Below are 22,188 nucleotides of genomic sequence, written 5' to 3'. Positions count from 1 at the left end.
CGCTGCTTTGGCGTTTGGGATGTTGGCAGCCCGAGTTGTGGGGCTGGGGGGGAAGCCCGAAGGAGCCCTGCAGAGCCCGGAGTCCCGCCGGAGCAGGCAGCTTTCCCTTCTCCTCTCTTTATCCAAACAGAGCTTTGGCTCCCACCGCCCTCCCTGTTCCCCTCCCAGCTGCACAGCTCTCTTGGAGCTGCTGGAAAACTTCTCTCGGCAGCAGCCGAGAACCCGGCAAAGCTCGCAAGCGAAAAAATAATAACAAAAAATGTGTTTTGGGCGGAGGAACATCAGCCCTGACTTCTCGGAGGGGCTGGGGAAGGAAATCGGGATGAGGAAGATGGGACAGGCGGCCGAAGTGAAACTGGCACCCCCCTCTCCTCCTCCGGCTCCCATTTAAAAAGTGACAGGAACCTCTGGAGAAAATCGTGGATTTCCTCACCAACCGAACGAGCCGCGTTTCACGCTCAAACCCGCACGGCAGCACAACCCCGAGCTCCCTCCTTCCCGAGAGCCACGGCCGGGAGCTGGCACGGGATGGGCACGGGATGGGCACGGGATGGGCACGGGATGGGGGCTCTGAGCCGGCCGCGGAGTTCTGGGGGGTGAGAGCCGGCCCCGTCCCTGTGCCGGGGGTGCCCGATCCCACCCCATGCCCTCCCATCCCAACGGGACCCTGCGGAGCCGCAGCGCCGAGCGCGGGGTCTGGGGGCACCGGGGGGAGCGAGCGCTGCCCGGAGCCCCATCCCCAATCCCATCCCCAATCCCATCCCCATCCCCAATCCCATCCCCATCCCATCCCCACCCCCGCGCCCCCAGCCCCCCTTACCTGCCGGCCCCGCCCGGCCCCGCGGGGGGAGCCCCAGCAGGACCCCCAGGAGGGCGAGGCGGAGCCCCCAGCCCTTGGCCGAGCCCCGGCGGGGCCCGGGGGGGCCCGGCCCGGCCATGCCGCCGCTCCCGGGCTGTCACCGCCCCGACTCGGCGCCTCCGGCCCGACCTCCTCCTCTTTATGCCGCCGGGTCCCTCCCCCGCCGCGGAGCCCGAGCGCGGCCGGCCCGGCCGGGGGGCGGCGGGGAGGGGGCGGCTTTGTTCGCCCTTATTTACTGCTGTGTTTCTTGGCCCGGCACGGCCGCTTAATGAGAACCAGACCCGCGGCTCGCCGGCTCCCAGGCTCCCCCCGCCCGCCGCGGCTCCGTCTGTCCGTCCGTCCATCCCTCATCCATCCACCCGTCCGTCCGTCCATCCATCCATCCGTCCATCCATCCATCCCTCATCCATCCATCCATCTGTCCGTCCCTCATCCATCCATCCATCCATCCATCTGTCCATCTGTCCGTCCCTCATCCATCCATCCATCCATCCATCTGTCCATCTGTCCGTCCCTCATCCATCCATCCATCCATCCATCCATCATCCATCCATCATCCATCCATCCATCCATCCATCCATCATCCATCCATCATCCATCCATCCATCCATCCCCACCGCCAGTTCCCTCATCCCTCCTGCCAGAGGAAAGCCGGGGGGTTCCCCACAGGCTGCCTGTACAAGGAGAGGGGGGGGAAAGTGATTAAAGCAATTAAATAACTCTGCGTATCCCAGTGGAGACACCTGTGTGACCCTCAATCCACTCCACAGTTGTTATTATTAATATTAATTACATTGATTATGACATTCATATTTATAATGTTATATATAATATTAATTAATAATATTAATGCAATCAATCACAGAATCCCAGAATGGTTTGGGTTGGAGGGACCTTAAAGCTCAACTCATCCCACCCCATCCATGGGCAGGGACACCTCCCACTATCCCAGGCTGCTCCAAGCCCCAGTGTCCAACCTGGCCTGGGACACTTCCAGGGATGGCTTTCATGGACATCATCAACCCAAACCCATCAGTGCAGGAACAGCGAGTGTGAGATGAGAGAGTGTTCACTCCTCCTGCACACACTCCCAGCCCCTTGGGGTGCTTCCCTGGGGTCACCCAACTCTCCCTCCCACAGTCAGGGCAAGGATTCATCAATAGTTATTAAAATCCCAATAATAGTATCGATTAACAGTAGTAATTAAAGCTTTGTAAATGATTTTATGCTGGAAATGGGGACAGCTTCCAGGCCCCCTACCCAGAGTGCTCTGGGGACCTGTGGCCCGAGGTGACATTCGGGAACAGGAAGGCACAGGGGACTTTTCTGGGGTTTCCCGGCACAAAAGGTGAATTGAAAGAGCGCAGCCGTGGCAGCAGCAGAGTCAGAGCCCTCCTGGCCCCGAACACGTTGGGATCCTGTTACTGGGGTCCTCAGGTGCAGCCCACAGATGCAAACATCTGGATGGAGGTGAAGCCTTCCCCAGCACCTCCAAGCCCCCACCAGCCTCCAGCATCCCCAAGGTGGGCCAGAGGCACTCAGCAGCTCCTCCTGTCACCTCCAGCTCTCCCCAGGCACCTTTAGGAAGCATTTAGGGAGAAATTCTTCCCTGGGAGGGTGGGCAGGCCCTGGCACAGGGTGCCCAGAGCAGCTGTGGCTGCCCCTGGATCCCTGGCAGTGTCCAAGGCCAGGATGGACACTGGGGCTGGGAGCCACTAGGACAGTGGGAAGTGTCCCTGCCCGTGGATGGGGTGGCACTGGATGGGATTCCATGAACTCCTGCCCTTTCTGCGTTACTCTCTCAGCACAGCACAGGTCTCCCTGAAGCTGAAACTCACCCTGCAGGTTCTGCTGTCTCCACGAGAGGACAAATGCTCCAAAACCCAGTTCCTCCAAAGAGGATCCCTGTGGAAGCATGGTGGAAACCCACGGCGGGGTTCAGTGGAGCAGCTGGGAATGAGCAGCCTGGCACACAACCGGGAGAGATTCCAGGGCAGGACGGGCTCGCAGCCATCAGGAAACCATCACGGGCCAGAGGGACAGCAGAGCCTGGCAAGGGCTTTCCGAGGAAGGGCAACCGGGGGCCAGGGCTGGCGTGGAGCGGGAGCCACGGGGAGCCCTGGGCAGGGGACAGGCCTCGGTGTCCCCCCGCAGCCACCACAGAGCGTGGCCTCGCTGTCACTCCATGGAATGGGACATTTCTCCTCATTCCCCCTCTTCCTCAGCCAGGCAGAAGTGCTTCCCACTGGGAACGTGAGCAGGGCTGTGGAACGGGAAGCCCCTGGCCCTGCCCGGGCTGGGAGCAGCAGCTGGAGGCTGTGCAGAGCCTACAAAAGGCCCTTTTGTGGGCAGGAACAGGCGCTGTCCCCTCTCACCCTCCACAGGCTGGCAGCTGAGCCCCAGCCCGGGATTCCAGAGCGAGCCTGGGGCAGCACGTGGGGAGCGGGGCCGGGGATCACTCAGAGCCCTGGAGTCCCAGCCAAGGAGAGGCCCTGGGCGTGTGTTTGCGGGGGGTTCTCACCCCCCAGGCGCTCCCTGTCCCAGGCACACGGGAACAGGAGCACGGGAAGGTGACCCTGGGCAGCCACAGCTTGGGGCTTCATCAGCTCAAACTCCATCACCCTTACCCTGGCACAGGCCCTCCTGCCAAGGACACCACCAGGAGTGACACAAGCACAGAATCCCAGGATCATTGGGGTTGGGAAAGAGCTCCAGGATCATCGAGTCCAAGCTGTGCCCAGTCCCCACCTTGTCCCCAGCCCAGAGCACTGAGTGCCACATCCAGGCCTTCCTTGGCCACCTCCAGGGGCGGAGCTTCCAAACCTCCCTGGGCAGCCCCTGCCAAGGCCTGACCACCCTTTCCATGAGGAAATTTTCCCAATATTCAACTAGGCCCCCCCGGCCCAGCCTGAGGCCGTTCCCTCTCCTCCTGTCCCTGTTCCCTGCCAGCAGAGCCCGACCCCCCCCCGGCTGCCCCCTCCTGTCAGGGACTTGTGCAGAGCCACAAGGTCCCCCCTGAGTCTCCTTTGCTCCAGGCTCAGCCCCTTTCCAGCTCCCTCAGGAATTCTCCAGCCCCTTCCCAGCTCCGTTCCCTTCCCAGACACGTTGCCCTTCTCCAGTCAAACATCTCTGTGCTGCTCATACGAACGTGTGCCCTGACAGACCCAAACGAAGGCTCCTCAGAGCCGATGTCCCATCGCTGCCATCCCAGTGACAGCTCAGCCACAGGAACTCGACTCCTCAGCCGTGTCCTCTCCTCCCCGTCCAGCCCGGTCAGGCCCAGGGCTCTTCCCTGTCCGGAGGAAGGTCAGGGCTGGCTACTCAGCACATGAGTCACGGGGCCCTGGCTGGAGCCAGGAGCCAGCCAGGACAGTTCATGGGACGTTCTGAATCCGTCTCAGGTGGGGGAGCAGCACAGCCTGGGGAGAACAACGTGGAATCTCTTTGGCATCGCCGAGTTGGAAGGAGCTTCTGCTGAAGCAGCAGGGCTCTGCTGAAGCAGCACATGGGTACATGAATAAAATTGGATTGGATTAAAAATCCCCTTTTTCCCTAGGAAGACTCTCACGAGTGTCCTCATCCCCCTGGAATTTGAGCTCCTTCCAGGAGCATCAATCAACATGGCTTCCATTTGTCACGCCGAGGTCGCTCACCCTCCCGCAGGGTCCCATTTGGCCGGGAGAATTCACTTTATCTGCTGATGTAGGGAGAAAAATATTAATAAAAGCTTGACTTTCAAACCTTGCTCGTGTGAAAGAGCTGGGCCTTTCCCATTTCCAGCCGAATTCCTGCCCCAAGCTGAATTCCTGCCCCGGCCCAGCCGAGCGCTGACTTCAGCTGGGCCGAAGTGCAGCCGCCCGGCTCATAAAGGCAGCACAAAGGAAACAATATATTAAAATCTGCTTTACTGGATTAAAGTGGGATCTGCACTAATGAACAGCCAGTCAGGAAGTCATGTCTTCCTCAGGGAATTGTTTCAGGAAAAGTGAATTATGATCCAGGATGCACTCATGGAAAAAATGAGATGGACTTTGGGGAGGTCTGATATAAAATCTATAACTCACCTAATTTTAGGTGCCAGTGCAGGGGTTGGACTGCATGGTCTTTCAGGTCCCCCACAATCCAAGCCATTCTGGAATTCTGGAAGTGGTTTCCTTACCTGCTTTGGCACAGGGCGAATCCTTCACCTCCTTCTCTCCAGAGCCTTCCTGTTGTGCTCTCGATGGCCAAACAAATGGAGCAACAGAAATCCAGGAAGAGTCCCCAGCAGCCACCCACGCTGGACAGGCCACGTCCAGGCAGAGGGACAGAACAGTGAGTGACTAAAGACTGTGGGGATCTCCCTTTTCCAAGGAAGTTGGGCACTTGAGCCGTGTTTTCACATCATCACTGTGATGTGTTTCCATGGAAGTTTTCCCAGATACCGGCAATGAGAACGTGTCCTAGACATCCACCCGAGCCCATCGCCCCTGATGTGAGAGGGGCTCTCCTAGGAAGGACTCCAAAAACACCCAGAGGGCTGCAGTGACAGAGAAGGATCAGGATTGATCCCCTCAGGATGGAAATAACAGCACAAAGAACGAGGGGAAACAGTCGGAAAGGAGGAAACAGAAGGTGCTTCTGAAGGGGGAAAAGCCTCTGATTTTAAAATGAAGCACATTTCAAAAGGTGGATTTTTACACCTCTTTTCCCTTTCCCTGCCTTGTGCATCTCATCCATGAGGTTTCCCAGCCCCAGCCCAGGCTGTGGACACACATCTGTCCTACACAGCAGTCCCTGGGGGGTGATGCTGATCAAAGGACAGTTCTGCATAACTGAAAACACAAATCTGCTCCTACAGCATTCAAAAACCCAGTCCTGCCCTAATTCCACTTTCAGAGCCCTGCAGAATCTCCCCAGAAGTCTCTGTGTACAGCAGATTGAGAGGGGGTGACTCCACTCTGGAATCAGCACAAGACAAGCACAATTTCCTGAGTTTTTGGAAAGCAGCCTGGCGTGCTGGAAGCAGTGACTGCAAATGTCAACAGTCTCCTTCCCAGAATTACAAACACTGGACGCTGCTCTGCATCCACAGGAGCTTCACCCACCTGGGGGCTGGAACGGCCTCAGAATAGGGGGGGCATCACTTCAGGAGCATCCCCCATGGAGAAATCAGGGAAGGATGGATGGGAACAACCTCCCCACCAATTTCAGGGGGAAATTTCATCACCCAAAGGTTTGTCCAGCCCTGGAGTCCCCATCCCTGGAGGGATTTGAAAGCCCTGTGGATGTGGCACTTGGGGACATGGCGCAGGGGTGGCCTTGGCTGTGCTGGGGGAACGTTGGAGTAGATCTCTGAGGGATTTGGAAACAGCAAGGCTCTCAAGCTCCCTTCACTTCTCATCACTGAAAGCTTAAAAGCACAAATAAGCAGCTGAGTGGCCTTGAATGAGCTCCAAGTGAGGCAGGATCTCGTTAGGGCTCCAACACCCCCAGTCCCTTGGCCCAGGGAACAAATCTATCCCTGTGGGTCTCAGGGAATCCATCAGAGCTCAGCCCCAGCAGTTCCAGCACCTTTTGCTTCGGGAACACACAAAGCTCATTTCCAGCCCCAGAACAAAATCCCAAAGGCAAAGCAGCAACTTCCGTCCCAAGTGATCCCCAGGACAAGGCAGTGGAGGGAGCAAATCCCAGCTCAAGGCCAGGCTGGACAGGGCAGGGGGCACTGGATGGGCTCCAAGGTCCCGTCCAACCCAAGCCAGGCTGATTCCGTGATAAACAGGCACAGTTGGATTTTGGGAAGCTGGAAGGTCTGAGGAGATGAGCCACAGCCTGAGCTGATTTATCCCCGCCATGGGATGCTGTAATCTGCACTTCAACTTCCATTTCTGAGACCAGACCAGATCATGGAATCCTGGAACGGTTTGGGAGGGAAGAGACCTTAAATCCCATCCAGTGCCACCCCATCCATGGCAGGGACACCTCCCACTGTCCCAGGCTGCTCCAAGCCCCAGTGTCCAGCCTGGCCTTGGGCACTGCCAGGGATCCAGGGGCAGCCCCAGCTGCTCTGGCAATTCCAGCCCAGCCCCTCCCCACCCTCATGGGGAACAATTCCTTCCCAATCTCCCATCCATCCCTGCCCTCTGGCAGTGAGAAGCCATTCCCTGTGTCCTGTCCCTCCAGCCCCTGTCCCCAATCCCTCTGCAGCTCTCCTGGAGCCCCTTCAGGCCCTGGAGGGTCTCTCCAGAACCTTCCATGTGTGAGTGGTGCCCAGCCCTCCCAGCACTGGGTGCTCCCTCACAGCTGTCCCTGAATCGCTACAAACATCTGAAGCAGAGAAAATAGGAAACCACAGTTCACACCCACTCTGTTTTCCTCAGATGTCTTTTCCTGTTTATCCATCCTATGAACTCCTCAGTGGTGATCAGATGAAACTGAGACTTCAGCCTTTTACAAACCACATCTCTCCACTGCCTCTTTCCAGTGATGCTGGTCCAGGGCACAACCAGGGGCCCTGGCAGGATAGAACCACCTGATAAAGGCGATTCTCCCAGAAAGGCCTAAAACCTCCCCCCATCAGCACAACTGTCTCTGCTCAGCGCCTCCGGCTCCCTGCACAAACAGCTGCAACAGTTACTGCAACACAGGTGTTTTATTGGAGGGTTTCTCAGTACAAACGGTAACAAGTCCATTTTCTACATCGAGACAGGAATTTAAAAAAAAATTTAAATCCTCGTTAAAACCCATTGAAAATAAATATATAAAACTGCTATTCCAGCCAGGGAGTTATAAATACATTAAGAAGCAAGTTTTTCCAGACTCTGTTTCCTCTGGAAGTGCATATCACCACTATAAAAACCCAGTTATTTATTTAAAACCCCGACATTCCCCCCTGATCATTGATTCTTACACAGGGCAGGATTAATTAGTACAAAAGTGACCCAGTAGCACAAACTCAAGCTGCAGAAGCATTTACTGCATCCTCCCACCAGGTCCTGCTCTGGGCTGCAGCACCCCAGCCTGGCTGGAGACCATCCCTTCAGCTCCAGGACACCTTCTTCCCCAGGACACGGTTGGTGATTTTCTGAGAGAAAAGCAAAGGCAGACAGGTGAGGTTTAGTGCTTTGAAAATTAAAAATGCTGAGCCTAAGTTCTCTGAACAGGTTGTTATGGAATCCCAGAACGGTTTGGGTGGGAAGGGACCGTAAAGCCCACCCAGTGCCACCCCTGCCGGGGCAGAGACACCTTCCACAGCCCAGGGTGCTCCAAGCTCTGTCCAGCCTGGCCATCAAGGGGCAATAAAACACCACAAAATGGGAATTTACACCTCATAGGACAGGAGCTGCTCTCTGAGAACACCAGGATATCGCTGTGCTGGCTGCAGGGCAACGGTCGGGAACAGGCCAGATTACCCCTGGAAGTGGCTGAGACTGTTCCCTTCAGCAGGATCCTGCCATCCTCCCCTCCTGAGCACAACCTCTGCGAGCCACGTGCTCCCCAGCCCGGGTGTGCTAGGGGAGGACTCAGGAAAAGCAGCAGAGTTCCAGGGAAGAGCCACAAGGACAGTGGAAGGTACAGAAAGTGCTTTCCACCATAAACAGTGGAATAAATCAGGACAGTGGGAGGGATGAGCCACGGCTGAGCGGGAGCAGGGGGAGTCTGCACAATCCTGAGGCCGAAACACAGGAAAAGTCCTTTGCAAACTCTTCCCGAATGGGCCGAGAAGAATTTTGGTAGATGTTAAAGAACCAAACCAAATCACACCCCACACAGAACACTCAGTCTGTGACCCCCGGCAGGGGCTGGGTCTGGAAGGGCTTTAAGGTCCCCTCCAGGCCAGAGCAGGGAGTGGTTCCAGAACATTCCCCAGAGCTCCCCTCAGCGCAGCTCCCGGCGGTGGAGCCCGCGCTTTCCCTCTGGGGCAGTGACACCTTGTGGTCCCCGCCTGCCTCCGGCTCCGGGCCGTTCCCATCCCACAGAAGAGAAAGGTTCCTCAGCGCTAGGGCTGGGTTCCCTCGCTAAGGGGCAGAGGGAAGCGATCCATTAACTGCTGCTCCCTGTCAGGATCGTCCTCCCAATTTACTGAAATTACAAACTCACTCCACCCAATGGAAGAGCCTCAGTAATGGAACCAGTTTGGATCTGATAAACTCAGAAAATCCACTTCCACCTCCCTGGGGTTGAAAGCGTTCTGATTGCTGCTGCCATCAGATGAGAATCTGTTCCCGCTACAAAGCCTTCAGAATTCCAGGGCGCTCCCATCCCCGGATCTGACGGGGATGATTTTATGCTCTATTTGAAATTAAAAGTACAAAAGAAAAAGGGCTGCTGGGACAGAACATCAGCCCCGACCCACGTGCACCCTGTGATAAAAATAATTTTGCTATCTCAATAAAGAGAAGCATTGAACAATTTCAGAATTAAGAATGTCTGCGCACTCCAGCCATGGGGTCTTTATGGTTCCAGTTCTAGGTGAGCCCATGTGGTCTCCTCCTCAGGATCACCCTCACTCAGTGCCAACAAACCTTATTATTATTCTCTTTTCACCTCAGTGAGCTGCCCCAAACTGTCACATCAACGCCCTGAAACCAGCCCTGAGAGCCCTTCCCCTCCCAGAGTCCTGCAGGGATAGTTGCACTTCGCTTTACAAAAGGGAAGCAACTTTTGTTCATATAGATTCACTAACTGGGGGTCTTATTTTGAGTCAAATAAACTCAGTTTCATCTCATCCCTCAGCCTGGACACTGAGATTGTCCACCCCTGAAGCGCCCAAGGCCAGGCTGGACATTGGGGCTTGAAGCAGCCTGGGACAGTGGGAGGTGTCCCGGCCCTGGCAGGGGTGGGATGGGATCCATTCATTCATTGCTTCCTTTCCCAAATTTTCATCACCCACTGTGAGCCCTCAAGGCCCTGGGGAAGGCTCTGGAGCCCCAGGAGCAGCTGAGGGAGCTGGGAAGGGGCTGGAGAATTCCTGAGGGAGCTGGAAAGGGGCTCAGGCTGGAGCAAAGGAGGCTCAGGGGGGACCTTGTGGCTCTGCACAAGTCCCTGACAGGAGGGGGCAGCCGGGGGGGTCGGGCTCTGCTGGCAGGGAACAGGGACAGGAGGAGAGGGAACGGCCTCAGGCTGGGCCAGGGGAGGCTCAGGGTGGATATTGGGAATATTCCTTCCTGGAAAGGGCTGTCCAGCCTTGGCAGGGGTGGAGTCCCCATCCCTGGAGGGGTTTAAAGCCCTGTGGATGTGGCACTTGGGGACAGGGGGCAGTGGTGGCCCTGGCAGTGCTGGGGATGGTTGGGCTCAGAGGGATTTTCCAACCTCAGCGATTCCGTGGTTCTCTGATTTTAGGGACAGGGCACGTCCCAGGCCCTGCCCTGGGGGTCAGGGACACAGGGGCCGTGCCCAGCCCCACCACTGCCCCACAGAGACCCGACTCTGGCTCCCTTTTCCATGTTTTCCCTGGATAAATGCCAAAGGAGCTGCTCCCTGCTGGGTTCCCTGGGCTCCTGCAGGGACAGCAGCAGAGCAGGAGCAGCTCTGTCCCAGGCCCTGAGTGCTGCCCCACACCAGCCCTGGGACAGATGCTTGGAGCAGCCTGGGGCACAGGGGATCCTTAAATCCATGCTAAGATCCATCCCACACTTCATGGAGCCCTTGGAACAGCTCCTTCCTTCCCCCAAAGCTCTGTCTCATTTTTGGAGTCATTCCACAAAATCTGCAGTTCATTTTTCAGGCACAACGAGCCTCCCTCAGAAACTGGTGCTCTCACCCCATTCCCTGATTTACAGCTCCTCTCGGCAGCTTCTCTGCATCAGCAGGGAAAACTCAAACACTGGGATTGTTTACTGCCATGAATCACCACCTCTCCCCCAATCAAACCCACATTTATGTACAAAAGTTCTGATCCTCTTCCCTTCCAGCTGACTCTGCCACTCCAAGTTGGCGACTGCCAGAACTCATTTATTCCTCAAACTTTACTGTACCAGCAGCTGGAATTCTCAGACCAGGGAAAGAAAAATGTCCTGAAAATACCCTGCACAAGTATAGCAACAAATTCAGTCTCTCCAGTGGTAAATTCCCCAAATCAGAGTAGGAAGATGTTTTGGATAATACATTACAAGTCCTGACTTTCAAAATCCAATTCCTGCTGTTCCCAACAAATAAGCAAGCCTACCACTCCAGCTCTGGAGTACTCCAGGAAAGGAGCTGTAATGCTAAAACTGAAGTGCGAGTTTAAGATCCAGAGGGGAAAAAAAAGACCAGTTTTAATTCCAGTGCCTGTCCATGCCCAGGGATCCTGGTTCACCCCACAGCTCCCAGACAGGGATCCTGGCTGGGCAGTGCCCGTGCTGGGAGGCCCCACCATTGGCTGGGCAAACAGAAACTCCTGAAATCCTCAAAGTTAAATTTCCACCAGGATTGCCAGCTCTTGCCTGGGTAAATTAAGGATGACTCCAGGCTTTGTTAAGTACGGCTGGGAAGCTGGCTGGCAATTCCCTGAGCCAAACCCATCCACAGCCAGGGCACAGGAGAGCAAACCCAGCAGCCTCGAGGACACTTGTCCTTCCTGGAACGTGCTCCATGATCCTCTGTCCCACCCAAGGCCCTGCACGAGCCCCTTCCTGCACCATTTCGCCAGGACCACGCTCCCTGCCTTGTTTCCACAGCCATGGCAGGATTGCAGGTGAGCAAGGGGGAACTCCAAAGCCTGGCTGCCTTGCCCTGATTAGATGGAACACAGCCTGAGCACCCCCTGCAGCCCAGCACCGGGGAATTCCCATCCGGCAAATTCCTTTGTGTCTGTGACTCCCCGAGGGACACAGGTGTCCCAGAGGATGTCCCTGAGGGAGCAGGGGTGTCCCAGAGGATGTCCTTGAGGGAGCAGGGTGTCCCAGAGCAGGCCCCTGAGGGAGCAGGGTGTCCCAGAGGAGGTCCCTGAGGGAGCAGGGTGTCCCAGAGCAGGTGTCCCAGAGGATGTCCTTGAGGGAGCAGGGTGTCCCAGAGCAGGCCCCTGAGGGAGCAGGGTGTCCCAGAGGAGGTCCCTGAGGGAGCAGGGTGTCCCAGAGCAGGTGTCCCAGAGGATGTCCTTGAGGGAGCAGGGTGTCCCAGAGCAGGTCCCTGAGGGAGCAGGGTGTCCCAGAGGAGGTCCCTGAGGGAGCAGGGTGTCCCAGAGCAGGCCCCTGAGGGAGCAGGGTGTCCCAGAGGAGGTCCCTGAGGGAGCAGGGTGTCCCAGAGGAGGTCCCTGAGGAAGCAGAGTGTCCCAGAGCAGGTCCCTGAGGGAGCAGGGTGTCCCAGAGGATGTCCCTGAGGGAGCAGGGGTGTCCCAGAGCAGGTCCCTGAGGGAGCAGGGTGCCCCAGAGGATGTCCCTGAGGGAGCAGAGTGTCCCAGAGCAGGTCCCTGAGGGAGCAGGGTGTCCCAGAGGATGTCCCTGAGGGAGCAGGGGTGTCCCAGAGCAGGTCCCTGAGGGAGCAGAGTGGTCCCAGAGCAGGTCCCTGAGGGAGCAGGGGTGTCCCAGAGGAGGTCCCTGAGGGAGCAGGGTGTCCCAGAGCAGGTCCCTGAGGGAGCAGGGTGTCCCAGAGCAGGTCCCTGAGGGAGCAGGGTGTCCCAGAGCAGGTCCCTGAGGGAGCAGGGTGTCCCAGAGGACAGAGGGCACTCACTGTTTTGTAGAGCTGAGCCCTCAGGCGGTAGGAGCCGTACTCCAGCCTCCTCTGCTCCTCCTCCCGCTTCTTCCTCACCTCGGGGAGCTGCTCGTAGATCCTGAACGGGAGAGAAAAGGCAAGAACTGTGATTTGGAACCGGCTGCTATTAAAAACCACACCCTCTGCTCTATGCCCACATTCCTTAAGGGCTGCTGGCCAAGCACAGCCCTGACAAACGTGTCTGGAGTTTAGTGGTGTCCCACGGGAAAACGCGGGATACACAGCAGGGCTGAGCCCAGGAATTCCCACACCTGGAATGTGGAAGGCTTACACCCTAAGAATACTTTTAAATGCTAGAAATTACTAAAATAGAACACATCAAGGGGTTTATTTTATATATTGTGTATTCCAGTTGGTATTTTGTGGAATCACAGGGAAACCGAGGTTGGCAGACACCTCTGGAGGTCACCAAGCTCCTGCTCAGAGCAGGGTTAACTCCAAGGCTGGATCAGGCTGGTCAGGCCTCATCCCTTTAACTTGTGATTATTTCTAAGGATTCGGGCTCTGCCACCTCTGTGGGGTCCTGGCCCAGCACTTCACATCCCATTCCCAGCAAAATTCAGCTGCCATAAACTCCCATTTTTTTATGCCTTCCCATGCTCTCTGCAGCACAGCTTCTCCAAAGGGTGAATCCACCGTGAGTGTGCTGGGCATTCTAGGGATGAATCACTGGAGTGAAAAATAAGACAAAACCTGTCCTCAAGTGTTTTTTCCAAGGGTAGAAACCTCTGTATTCCCTTGGGGTGATTGTTTCTATAGAATGCTTCTTCCTCTGGGGGAAATGCTGCCTCACTCCTGCCCCAATTACCCACTTTGGTAGTTTGTAAACTTATTTAGATGTTCCAGTGTCCCCCAGCCCCATTCCCTCTCCATCTGGGATCCAGTTTGCTGTGGATGGCTGACACTGCAGCAGAACCCTCAGGCTTAGCTACAGAAATCACTTTTCCAAAATGATTTTGTTTCTTGGGATTTCTAAGTAAGACATTTCTCCCTCTGGTAAGGTACCTGCATTTTTCACTGAAAAAGCTGAATTCTTTGCACACCCAATTCTTTGACTGCAGACAGGATTCAAAGCTCTGCCCTACCCAGGGCACTGATCCACCTGAAATAAAATTCCCTGAGCTTTACCTTTTAGATCTTTGAACCATTTCACTCTTGGGAATTGCTCTTCTTTTTTCTTTCCTCAGGAAACCTGAACGGAAAATTTTGAGATAAGGGGACGATGAACAAGTTTGTTACTGCAACAGTGTGAGTTCTTTGTAAGTTTTACGGAAGTTTTTAAAAAAACTCTTTGTAAGACCTTACAGGCAATAGGGTTAAAAACCGTAATGCCTTAATTAGAAAGAAATAATAAATAAATACACCCTTAAGTATGACGTGGAATTCTTTAAATTGAAGAATTCAAAGCAGACCCCTGAAGTACCTCGGTGGGACACCAGGTGATTTGCACTCCTGCAGTCCTTCCTCTTCCCTGGGGGCTGCAGCAGCTGCTCCTGCTGGGATTGCAGCAGCCCCTGGAGCCTCCTCTCCTCCTGGAGCAGCCGCAGGTGCCGCAGGCGCTGCCCCGAGCGCGAGATGAAATCGGGGCGGTGCAGGGCCAGGGCCTCCTGAGGGGACAGAGAACACACCCTGCCTGGCCTGACTGCGGCTGGCAGCAGCAGGGGAGACCCAGAACACCCGCCACAAACCCCAAAGCATAGAAAACATCCCATCATAACACTGGGTGCAACACAAAACTCCTGCCCTTAACGCTGGGCAGGCGCTCAGAGGCCTGGTTTAACAGCCAGGGGCTGAACTGGCCAGAAAGGAAAAAACCTCGAATAATAATAATAATAAAATAGTAATTAAAGCTCATTTTCATCTCATACTATGTACATCTCAGTATTATTTCTGCACGGAAACAAGTGTGGTGGGACGTTCTGTCAGCTACATTCCCTCTGGTTCCCAAAGCCAAGGGATTTAATCCCTAAAATACCAGCCCAGGTCAAATCCCGGGGCAATACACTGGGGGAGTGCTGTGGGGAAAGCCAGACTGCCACGAGCACTCCATGATTCCCACCCTGTGGAGGTCCTGGCAGTCCCTGGGCGCAGGGTGCCCTCACCTGCAGTGTCAGCTTCCCCAGGGGCTGCCCCAGCCCCTTGGCAGCCCCTGGGTGTGCAGCTGCTGCCTGCCCCACACTCTGCTGCTGCTGCTCCTCCCAGTTCTTCTCCCGCAGAGGCTCCCTCCAAGGCTTGCTGCTGCTGCTCCAGGGCTCAAACCAGGCTGGCCCAGGGCCAGGAATGGCACTGCACTGGTTTTCTTTCCTTGATTCACATTTCAAGTCCTCTGCTGGGACAAGCCATGGAGTCCCTGGTAAAAGAGCACAGAAGAGAAAGAAGATTTGGAGACAGTTCATGGGCCTGTTTGTCCATCCCAATCCATGGTCTTTTATTCCTGGAGGAATCCCAGAGGCTGGGGGGGAACAAAGAGCTGGGAGGGGACACAGCCAGGAGAGCTGATCCCACCTGCCCCAAGGAGTATCCCAGACCACGGAACACCATGGTCAGCAGGGAGAGCTGAGGGAAGAGGAAGGGGAACACTTGGAGTGATGGTGCTTTGACCTCCCAAGTCAGCACCAGGCACAAAGGAGCTTTCCTAGGGATGGGAAAGTGGGCAGGGGCTGAAAGGGCCCCTCCAGGGCCTATGGGCAGTTCCAAGGAGGCTGGAGAGGGCTTTGGGACAAAGGGAATGGTCTGAAGCTGAAGGAGGACAGGTTTACACCGGGTATCAAGAAGGAATTGCTGGCTGGGAGGGTGGTGAGGGCCTGGCACAGGGTGCCCAGAGCAGCTGGGGCTGCCCCTGGATCCCTGGCAGTGCCCAAGGCCAGGCTGGACACTGGGGCTTGGAGCAGCCTGGGACAGTGGGAGGTGTCCCTGCCATGGCAGGGGTGGCACTGGAGGGGCTTTAAGGTCCCTTCCAACCCAACCCTTTCCAGGATTCTCCAAGCAGAGAATGAATTCCTTGCCTTGCTGTGCTTGTGTGGATTTTCCTTTCCCTATTCACCTGTCTGTATCCCAATCCAGGGGTTTCCTCACCTGACCCTTCCCATCCTGTCCCACATCCCTCGGGAAGGGAAGGACCGGTGGGGCTCAGGTGCCAGCTGGGGTTAAACCACAGCAAAGCCCAGCTTTGCACCTAAACCCAACCAGTGGCAACACTGCAGCGACCCCTCACTGCAGAAATTCCAGTGGGAATTCCTGTAGGAAACACCTTGGGCAGGGTCAAGAGAATTCCTTTGCCAAGTGTCCCAAAATCAGCCAGCCTTTATCAAACACCACTTTTGAAAAGCACAGAACTGTTCGTTTTCCAGGTTTCTCCATGGAAAGAACAATTATTTACCAGCAATCACACAGTTTTAAGGAGCCTCTCTGCTGTCCTAAGCCCTGTGGCTCTTTATCCATATTTTGGAAGATCGAATGCTTTCCATCTCCCCAGTGTTTGGTGAGTCCCCAGGAACTCAGTTACTCACAGTTTACACACATGGTGATGCGAATACAGCAGCTGGGGTTCTGAGCAGACACTCTGAATTTTCTATATTAAACCCTTATGAGAGAGAACCATCAATCCCCACAACAACAACAGTGATGAGTAAGGGAAATATTTTTAAACACTTAATTGTGATGTTGTGAAGAGCAGCAGGAATTTAAGAGAGACAAAAAAAAAAGAAATTAAAATGTCAGGAGGCTCCACCAGCAGCCTAAAAATGCAACTCTCAGAGTCGAGTTCTTCCCAGTTTTCACTCAAGTACTCTGGAAAAGTCTTCTGGGAAGCCTCAGGGTGTGAGACATTAAGGACAAGTTGGTGACCAGCACTGAGAGTTTAATAGAACGTTTTGTGTGTCAGAAATGAACATTAAGTGATTCCCATGTTCTCCTTCCTCACCTGTTTACTCCTCCCTAGGGACTGCCGTTCCTGCCTGTCCAGCCACTCCAGGACTGACAGTGCCATCACAACTCAGCACCACAATAATCCCCTGGCAGTGGTTCTGGCTGACATCTCAGTGAATCCCAGCAGGAGTGACTGTGGCAGGACAGGCCCGGCTGTCCCCAGCCCTCCCCACAGCTGCCCGGGTGCTGACCTTGCTGGAAGTGCAGCCTGTTCCTCTTTGTCCTTCTGTCCACGGGGAGCACCACCCGGAGCTGGTGCCAGGCTCCTGCTGCCCCTCCACGGCCACCCTGCCACGGCCCCGGGGGCTCCTGCAGCTGCTGGCTGGACCTGGGAGTGGGGAAGGTCACCCCAACGTCCCGGGTGTTCTTCCTGGTGGCACTGCTCACGATCTCCAGGTCTCCTGGAATGGAAAGGGAGCAGGGACATCTCATCCACGTGTGCCAGGGCAGGGAATGACCCTCATCTCAACTCATTTCAGCCTTCAAAAGTCAAAACCTTTTATATTCCCACATCCCCAAATCAAGGAGAGCTTCCAGTGGCTCGGGACTGTTACTGTGTGATAACCTGAGTGAAATGAGAGTGGTGAAAACCAAACACCCCAAGCAAAATATACATTTACATGGGGGTGGGAATCAAACTGGAACTAACTCTGCCCTACGAAAATCCTTCCCTGCTTCAGTCCACTTGCACACAAGCAGTAATAAATAAATAATTGCTGTATCTGATGAATAAACCAAGGCCGTTACTCAATGTGATGATGGGGAGTTGGCGTGGAAATGAATGCAGTGAAGAAACTGTTAATTACCACCAGAAAAAACCCAACTGCAGAACTGCACCAGGCCAGGAGCAGCTCGGGATTGAAATAGAATTTAACACCCAAAATATTCCCAGGAAGAACACGGAACACTGCAGTTGCCTTCTGAAATAGCATATGCCCACAAAACCCATTCTGGGAGGAACAGATGTCTCAGGAGAAAACAATAGATAAAAAAAGGCAGTTCACCTTTGCTATTGGAATGGATCAGAAGCTGAGGTTAACACATCTACAAGTGACAAAATTGGTTATTAGAGCAGCCCCAAAATGCCAAATAAACAGCTCATGTTCACTGATCACATCATCCTTCTCTGACAGCATCTGAAGTGAATTTGGAGGGTGCTGCCTGTACAGACCCTCAGCAGAAACACCCAGACTCGGGAGAATGGGCTCCAAAGACAGGAGGAAAGGCAGGAGGAATCCAGGAGAGTCTGCAATTCCGGGACCCACCTGCCTGGATCCCTTTGTTCAGCATCCGTGTCCGTCGCTTGTTGCTGAGAGCAGAGCTCGGCCCCCAGGAATTGCTGCTGGCACAGGTGGAATCCGAGGAAAAGGGGATGGTGCTCTACAAAAACAGGCAAGAGAACAGAAATTCCTGAAATTCCAACCAAAATGAGCAAAAACAGGTCTTAAACAGAAAAAAGTCACTGCTTTTGTCTTGTTGCACCTTGGTTCTGTTGTTATTAATGCTGATCCCAGGCTGATCTGTCTCCCTGCCCTCACAAAAACCAGCCCCAGCTCCATCCCTGTGCTCCAGGGCACTTCCAGCAGCCCGGTTTTGTAGGAAAAGCACTTTTTTTCTGTGGGGAAGAGCTTGCTGGGATCAGATTCTGGACAGCACTGGGCATCCTCCAACTCATTTGGGAATGTTGCCCTGGAGAAGGGAAGGAGCCAGGGAGAGCTGCGAGCCCCTTGCAGGGCCTAAAGGGGCTCCAGGAGAGCTGCAGAGGGACTGGGGCCAAGGCCTGGAGGGCCAGGGGCCAGGGAATGGCTTCCCAGTGCCAGAGGGCAGGGGTGGATGCGATACTGGGAAGGAATTGTTCCCTGGGAGGGTGGGGAGGCACAATCCTTTCACCCTGTGATCCTCACCAGAGTCCTCCAGGTGGGAAAAATGAAACCCAATGAATCCATGAAACAGGAGGACACAGAAGGAGCAGGGCTGAGGCACAAGAGGAGCCTCACACCTTCATTTACACCAAGCCAGGTGTGAAAGCTGCAGGGCCGGACACAGCCCAGCTTGGAGATGGAACACTAATTTCAATTAACCAAGCCATTAAACAGCAGAATCCTGTCCCAAGGCTGGGCTCTGTGGAACACAGGGGCTGGGGCTTTATCAGCACCCATGACCCAGCAGCACTCCAGGCTCCCAGCCCAGCAGCCAGGCCCTGACAGCCCCTGCAGCTCCCCTGAGCTCCAGCTCTAATTCTGGAACTGCATCTCCCCCCTGCCCACAGCAATTAGCAACCTCTAGTAAACTAATTGGTGTCCTGTGAGTAACCCCAACACCAGCCACGATGGAAACGCAGAGGCCTCTTCATTCCCTTTTACTGGAGTTCTGTCACCCCTAAGCAGAATTTCAGTTCAATACTGAAAGGAGGCAATTTTGACTCTCACAAAGCTGGTTTTTTTAATTTCCTGTAACTATCCCAGCTCCAGGAGAGGCACTGCACAGATGCAGGGATACGGATTTTCTTTCAGATAATAGAACATGGGAACATTTGAATTGTGAATGTGTGAATTTGAATTACGTGCTCGGCAGAAACGTGTAAAATCAGGGAGAACAACCCCAAAATATTCCCTTCCCATGCACGTGCAGCACCAGCAGCCATTCAGTCCTGAGCAGTGCCAGGAACATTCCTGCTTGGATGAGAACATTCCCTGTTCTCCAACCTTAGCTCTGCACCTGCTGCCAGATGGCAGCTCCGGGAGGGACTGGGAGAGAGCACAAACGGGGAGGGAGAAAAACCTCCTGGGATGGCTCTGGGAGCTATAAATACAAAAAGCTGCAACCAAGTTTCTGGAAGCAGAGCTGACAATGGGCTGTCAGAAACCTGAGCTCCAAAATGCAGCACTCCCAGAAGGACTGGGGCAGGAATCTCTCTGGGAGCTGGGCTCCTGCTCGGAATGAGGATCTGCCTCTGAACCACAGACATTTGCACTAAAAATACAATTAAATCTTGACTTTTTCTCAGCTAAACCGCCCAGAAATGATCAAAACTGGAATTTTAAATGAAATTTGCTATTTTGTCATCTATTTTCTCTCACTCCTTATTTGAGGGGGCTCATGTGTGTCTTCAGATGGATTTTTTAAAAGAATATTTCATCACCAGATAAAAAAGATATGTTTCTAAAGCCATGGGGGTTCAATGAGCCTTTAATGGGTTTATTCCCCTAAGCATTAATTCCATTTGTCATCTCACAGGTGATTTCAACAGGTAAAAAAAACAGATTTGGGTTTAAGGTTCAATAGACCCTGAAAAATTAATCTTGTGGATGGAATGTGGAATAAAATCATCTAAATTCTACAACCATGCCAGAAATGCTGGATCCTAATGCCAGTGTTCTGATCAATAATCCTCATACTGCAAAATTCAGGGCAGTTTTATTTTACCTTTAAATAAATGTTATAAATAAAAATATTAAATATTTTTAAACCATTCTTCACCTTCAAAAAGATCATTTCTCCCCCAGATTTATTTAGTTATTTTCATTATTTCATAATTCACTGGCTTATTTGACACACAGACTTGGAGTTGTTCCTATAAAATAAAATAGCTAATTTCTATTAAACCTGGTAGCACTGATGCCAGTTCCACTTTCTTCTGGAAATACAAAAAAATGAAAGAAAAAGTTCAATATTCCTCACTTGTTCTGTACTTTTCAGCATTCCTGTGTATTACAGACCCCCAAACTCTGCAATTCCTGACTAAAATCACCAAATCCACGCTAAGTCCCTCTTTAAGGACATTTCCATTTCTCCTCCAAAGGGCGAATTCACCTGAAGGAATTATTCCCTCCACTTTCAAGCAGCTGCACTCACCTGCAGAGCTCTCACCTGGAATTCTCAGCTCTTTGAAGAAGCCTGAACTGCTCAACACAGAAACTGAAGACGCTCACAGCCAGCCAGACAAAACAATTCCCCATTTACAAGACAAACAGTAGGAAAATTTCAACAGGAATTGTACTGATCCTTGCCCAGGGATTTTCAGGCACGAATTTGCATCAAATTTACAACCTCATGTTGGGCACTGCCAAAGCCAGAGCCTGCAGGTATCCAGGAACAGCGGGATTTGCTTCCCAAGGGAAACAAAGACAAGGAGCAAAGGGACAGAAAGCACAGCGGGTGTTTTATCCTCTCTGGGTGCTGCCCTGGCTCCTGGAGGGGCAGATGTTGGCTGGGGCTGCTCAGGGGGAAGGCAGAAGCCTCCCCTATAAACATCCCTGGAGGTTTTCAATGATTCCCAGCTCACAGAGCCTGTCCAGCACTGGGGAAGCTCCTGGGGATTATTCAGAGCTGCCCTTTGGGCTCAGCGAGCACTTACCTGGGTCTGCTGCCTCTTCCCGAGCCCCTCAGCAGCGTCCTGGGGACATCCCGCAGCCCCTGCTCCACTGCTCTCATCCTCAGAGCGGCTCTTCTGGTGGCTGATGGCACAGTAGAGCTGGGCCAGCCTCGGGGACAGCCTCAGGGCCAGCTTTGGGGCCAGCCTCGGGGCCAGCCTGAGCCTGTGCTGCCCGAAGGCCCGGAGCAGCCTGGCCGTGTCGATGGTGGACGTGGACATGGAGCTGCTGCCCTCGGGGCTCTCCAGCCCCGCCTGGGTCCCCGTGTCCCAGCCCGAGGTGCTGCAGCTGCTGGGGTCTCCGCTCCGCCTCGTCTCTGAGGAGGTGTCACTGGGAGCTTCCAGGCACTGCTGCTCTTCCAGAATCCTGTTCAGGTGGTGGATCCTCCTCTCCCCTGGCCCCTCCAGGCTGTTTCTGCCGTGGATCTCACGTGGCCGCTCTCCCGCTCGTGCTCCCTTTGGCTCCACGCTGCTCCCAGACCTGGCTTTTCCTGCCAGCCGAGTTTCTGTCTGTTCCCTTCCCTGCACTTTCTCCTCAGGAACCTTCTCCCCAGCTGGTGCCAGTGCCAGGGTGTGCCTGATGGGATTCTGCAGGACCCTGGCCAGCCGATCCAGGCGCTCCACAAGGGACAGCTCGCCGTTATTCCCGAAATCCTGCTGCTGGTGTCTGCTCCGGCGCTCCAAGAACTTCACCCAGAGCTCATCCAAGCTGCCCCTGGAGTGGCTTCTCTGCCGTGGTGCTTTCCCCACGTTCTCCTCGAGGACAGTTGTTTGGGCACGTGGCAAAGGATCACTTCCAGCTGCTTCCTGGTGCAGCTCCATCCCAGCTGCCTCCTTCCCAAGGGATGATGCACTGGCACCCAGATCCTCGTTCCTACTCTCATCGGCCTCTGCAGTGAGAGCAAAGAATTCCCGCTCCCCTCCTCTCCTGAGGGGGACACAGGAACCCCACTGGTGCTGCTGTGCTCTGGCCAGGACAGTCCCCGAGGAGGGGGGAGCGTGACCAGCTCCAGGAGCATCCCTGCAGAAGTCCCTGGAATCCAGGCAGCAGCTGCTGCTCGTGGGCATCGGGCGGGACAGGGAGAGCCGGCTGGATCCGGGCACGGACTGGGAGGGTTTGACAGCCTTGGAACGATCCGTGAGTTCTGCAAGACAAGAAAACACTTGAATGTTTTGTTTCTTAGCTTAAAGTGGAGGATTTTCATCCTAAAACTTCCAAAGCACGCCAAAGGATTCAAAGCAGGGTTGCTGAGCTCATTCCCAAAACGCAGTGAACTTGGAAATGCAGTTTGAGTGTTAAATTAAAGGCATATAAAGTGTGTTTTCTATCATTTGCAACATGGAATCCAAGAGAATA

General features: G+C 54.4%; 2 protein-coding genes across 2 annotated transcripts in view; both read right to left on the bottom strand.

The window, feature by feature from the left end:
* The window catches only part of ADAM33 (ADAM metallopeptidase domain 33), a 28,091-nt gene extending 27,138 nt beyond the window's left edge, over positions 1–953 (bottom strand). The window contains 1 exon segment of the mRNA XM_039551286.1: positions 821–953. Coding sequence (XP_039407220.1) covers positions 821–938 — 118 coding nt within the window. The 5' untranslated portion in view covers positions 939–953.
* Positions 954–7,471: 6,518 nt separating this feature from the next.
* The window catches only part of ALMS1 (ALMS1 centrosome and basal body associated protein), a 50,379-nt gene continuing 35,662 nt past the window's right edge, over positions 7,472–22,188 (bottom strand). The window contains exons 13-20 of the mRNA XM_039551602.1: positions 20,817–21,976; positions 17,725–17,839; positions 16,651–16,860; positions 14,635–14,882; positions 13,956–14,139; positions 13,661–13,724; positions 12,491–12,590; positions 7,472–7,922 (exon numbers count right to left, since the gene is read on the bottom strand). Of these exons, the coding sequence (XP_039407536.1) occupies positions 7,878–7,922; positions 12,491–12,590; positions 13,661–13,724; positions 13,956–14,139; positions 14,635–14,882; positions 16,651–16,860; positions 17,725–17,839; positions 20,817–21,976 (2,126 nt within the window). The 3' untranslated portion in view covers positions 7,472–7,877. The remainder of the gene's footprint in view (positions 7,923–12,490; positions 12,591–13,660; positions 13,725–13,955; positions 14,140–14,634; positions 14,883–16,650; positions 16,861–17,724; positions 17,840–20,816; positions 21,977–22,188) is intronic.

Source organism: Corvus cornix, chromosome 4, assembly GCF_000738735.6.
Source record: "Corvus cornix cornix isolate S_Up_H32 chromosome 4, ASM73873v5, whole genome shotgun sequence".
NCBI lineage: Eukaryota > Metazoa > Chordata > Aves > Passeriformes > Corvidae > Corvus > Corvus cornix.
Note: the sequence above shows the minus strand (reverse complement) of the source record. Positions and strands in the feature narration are given on the sequence as shown.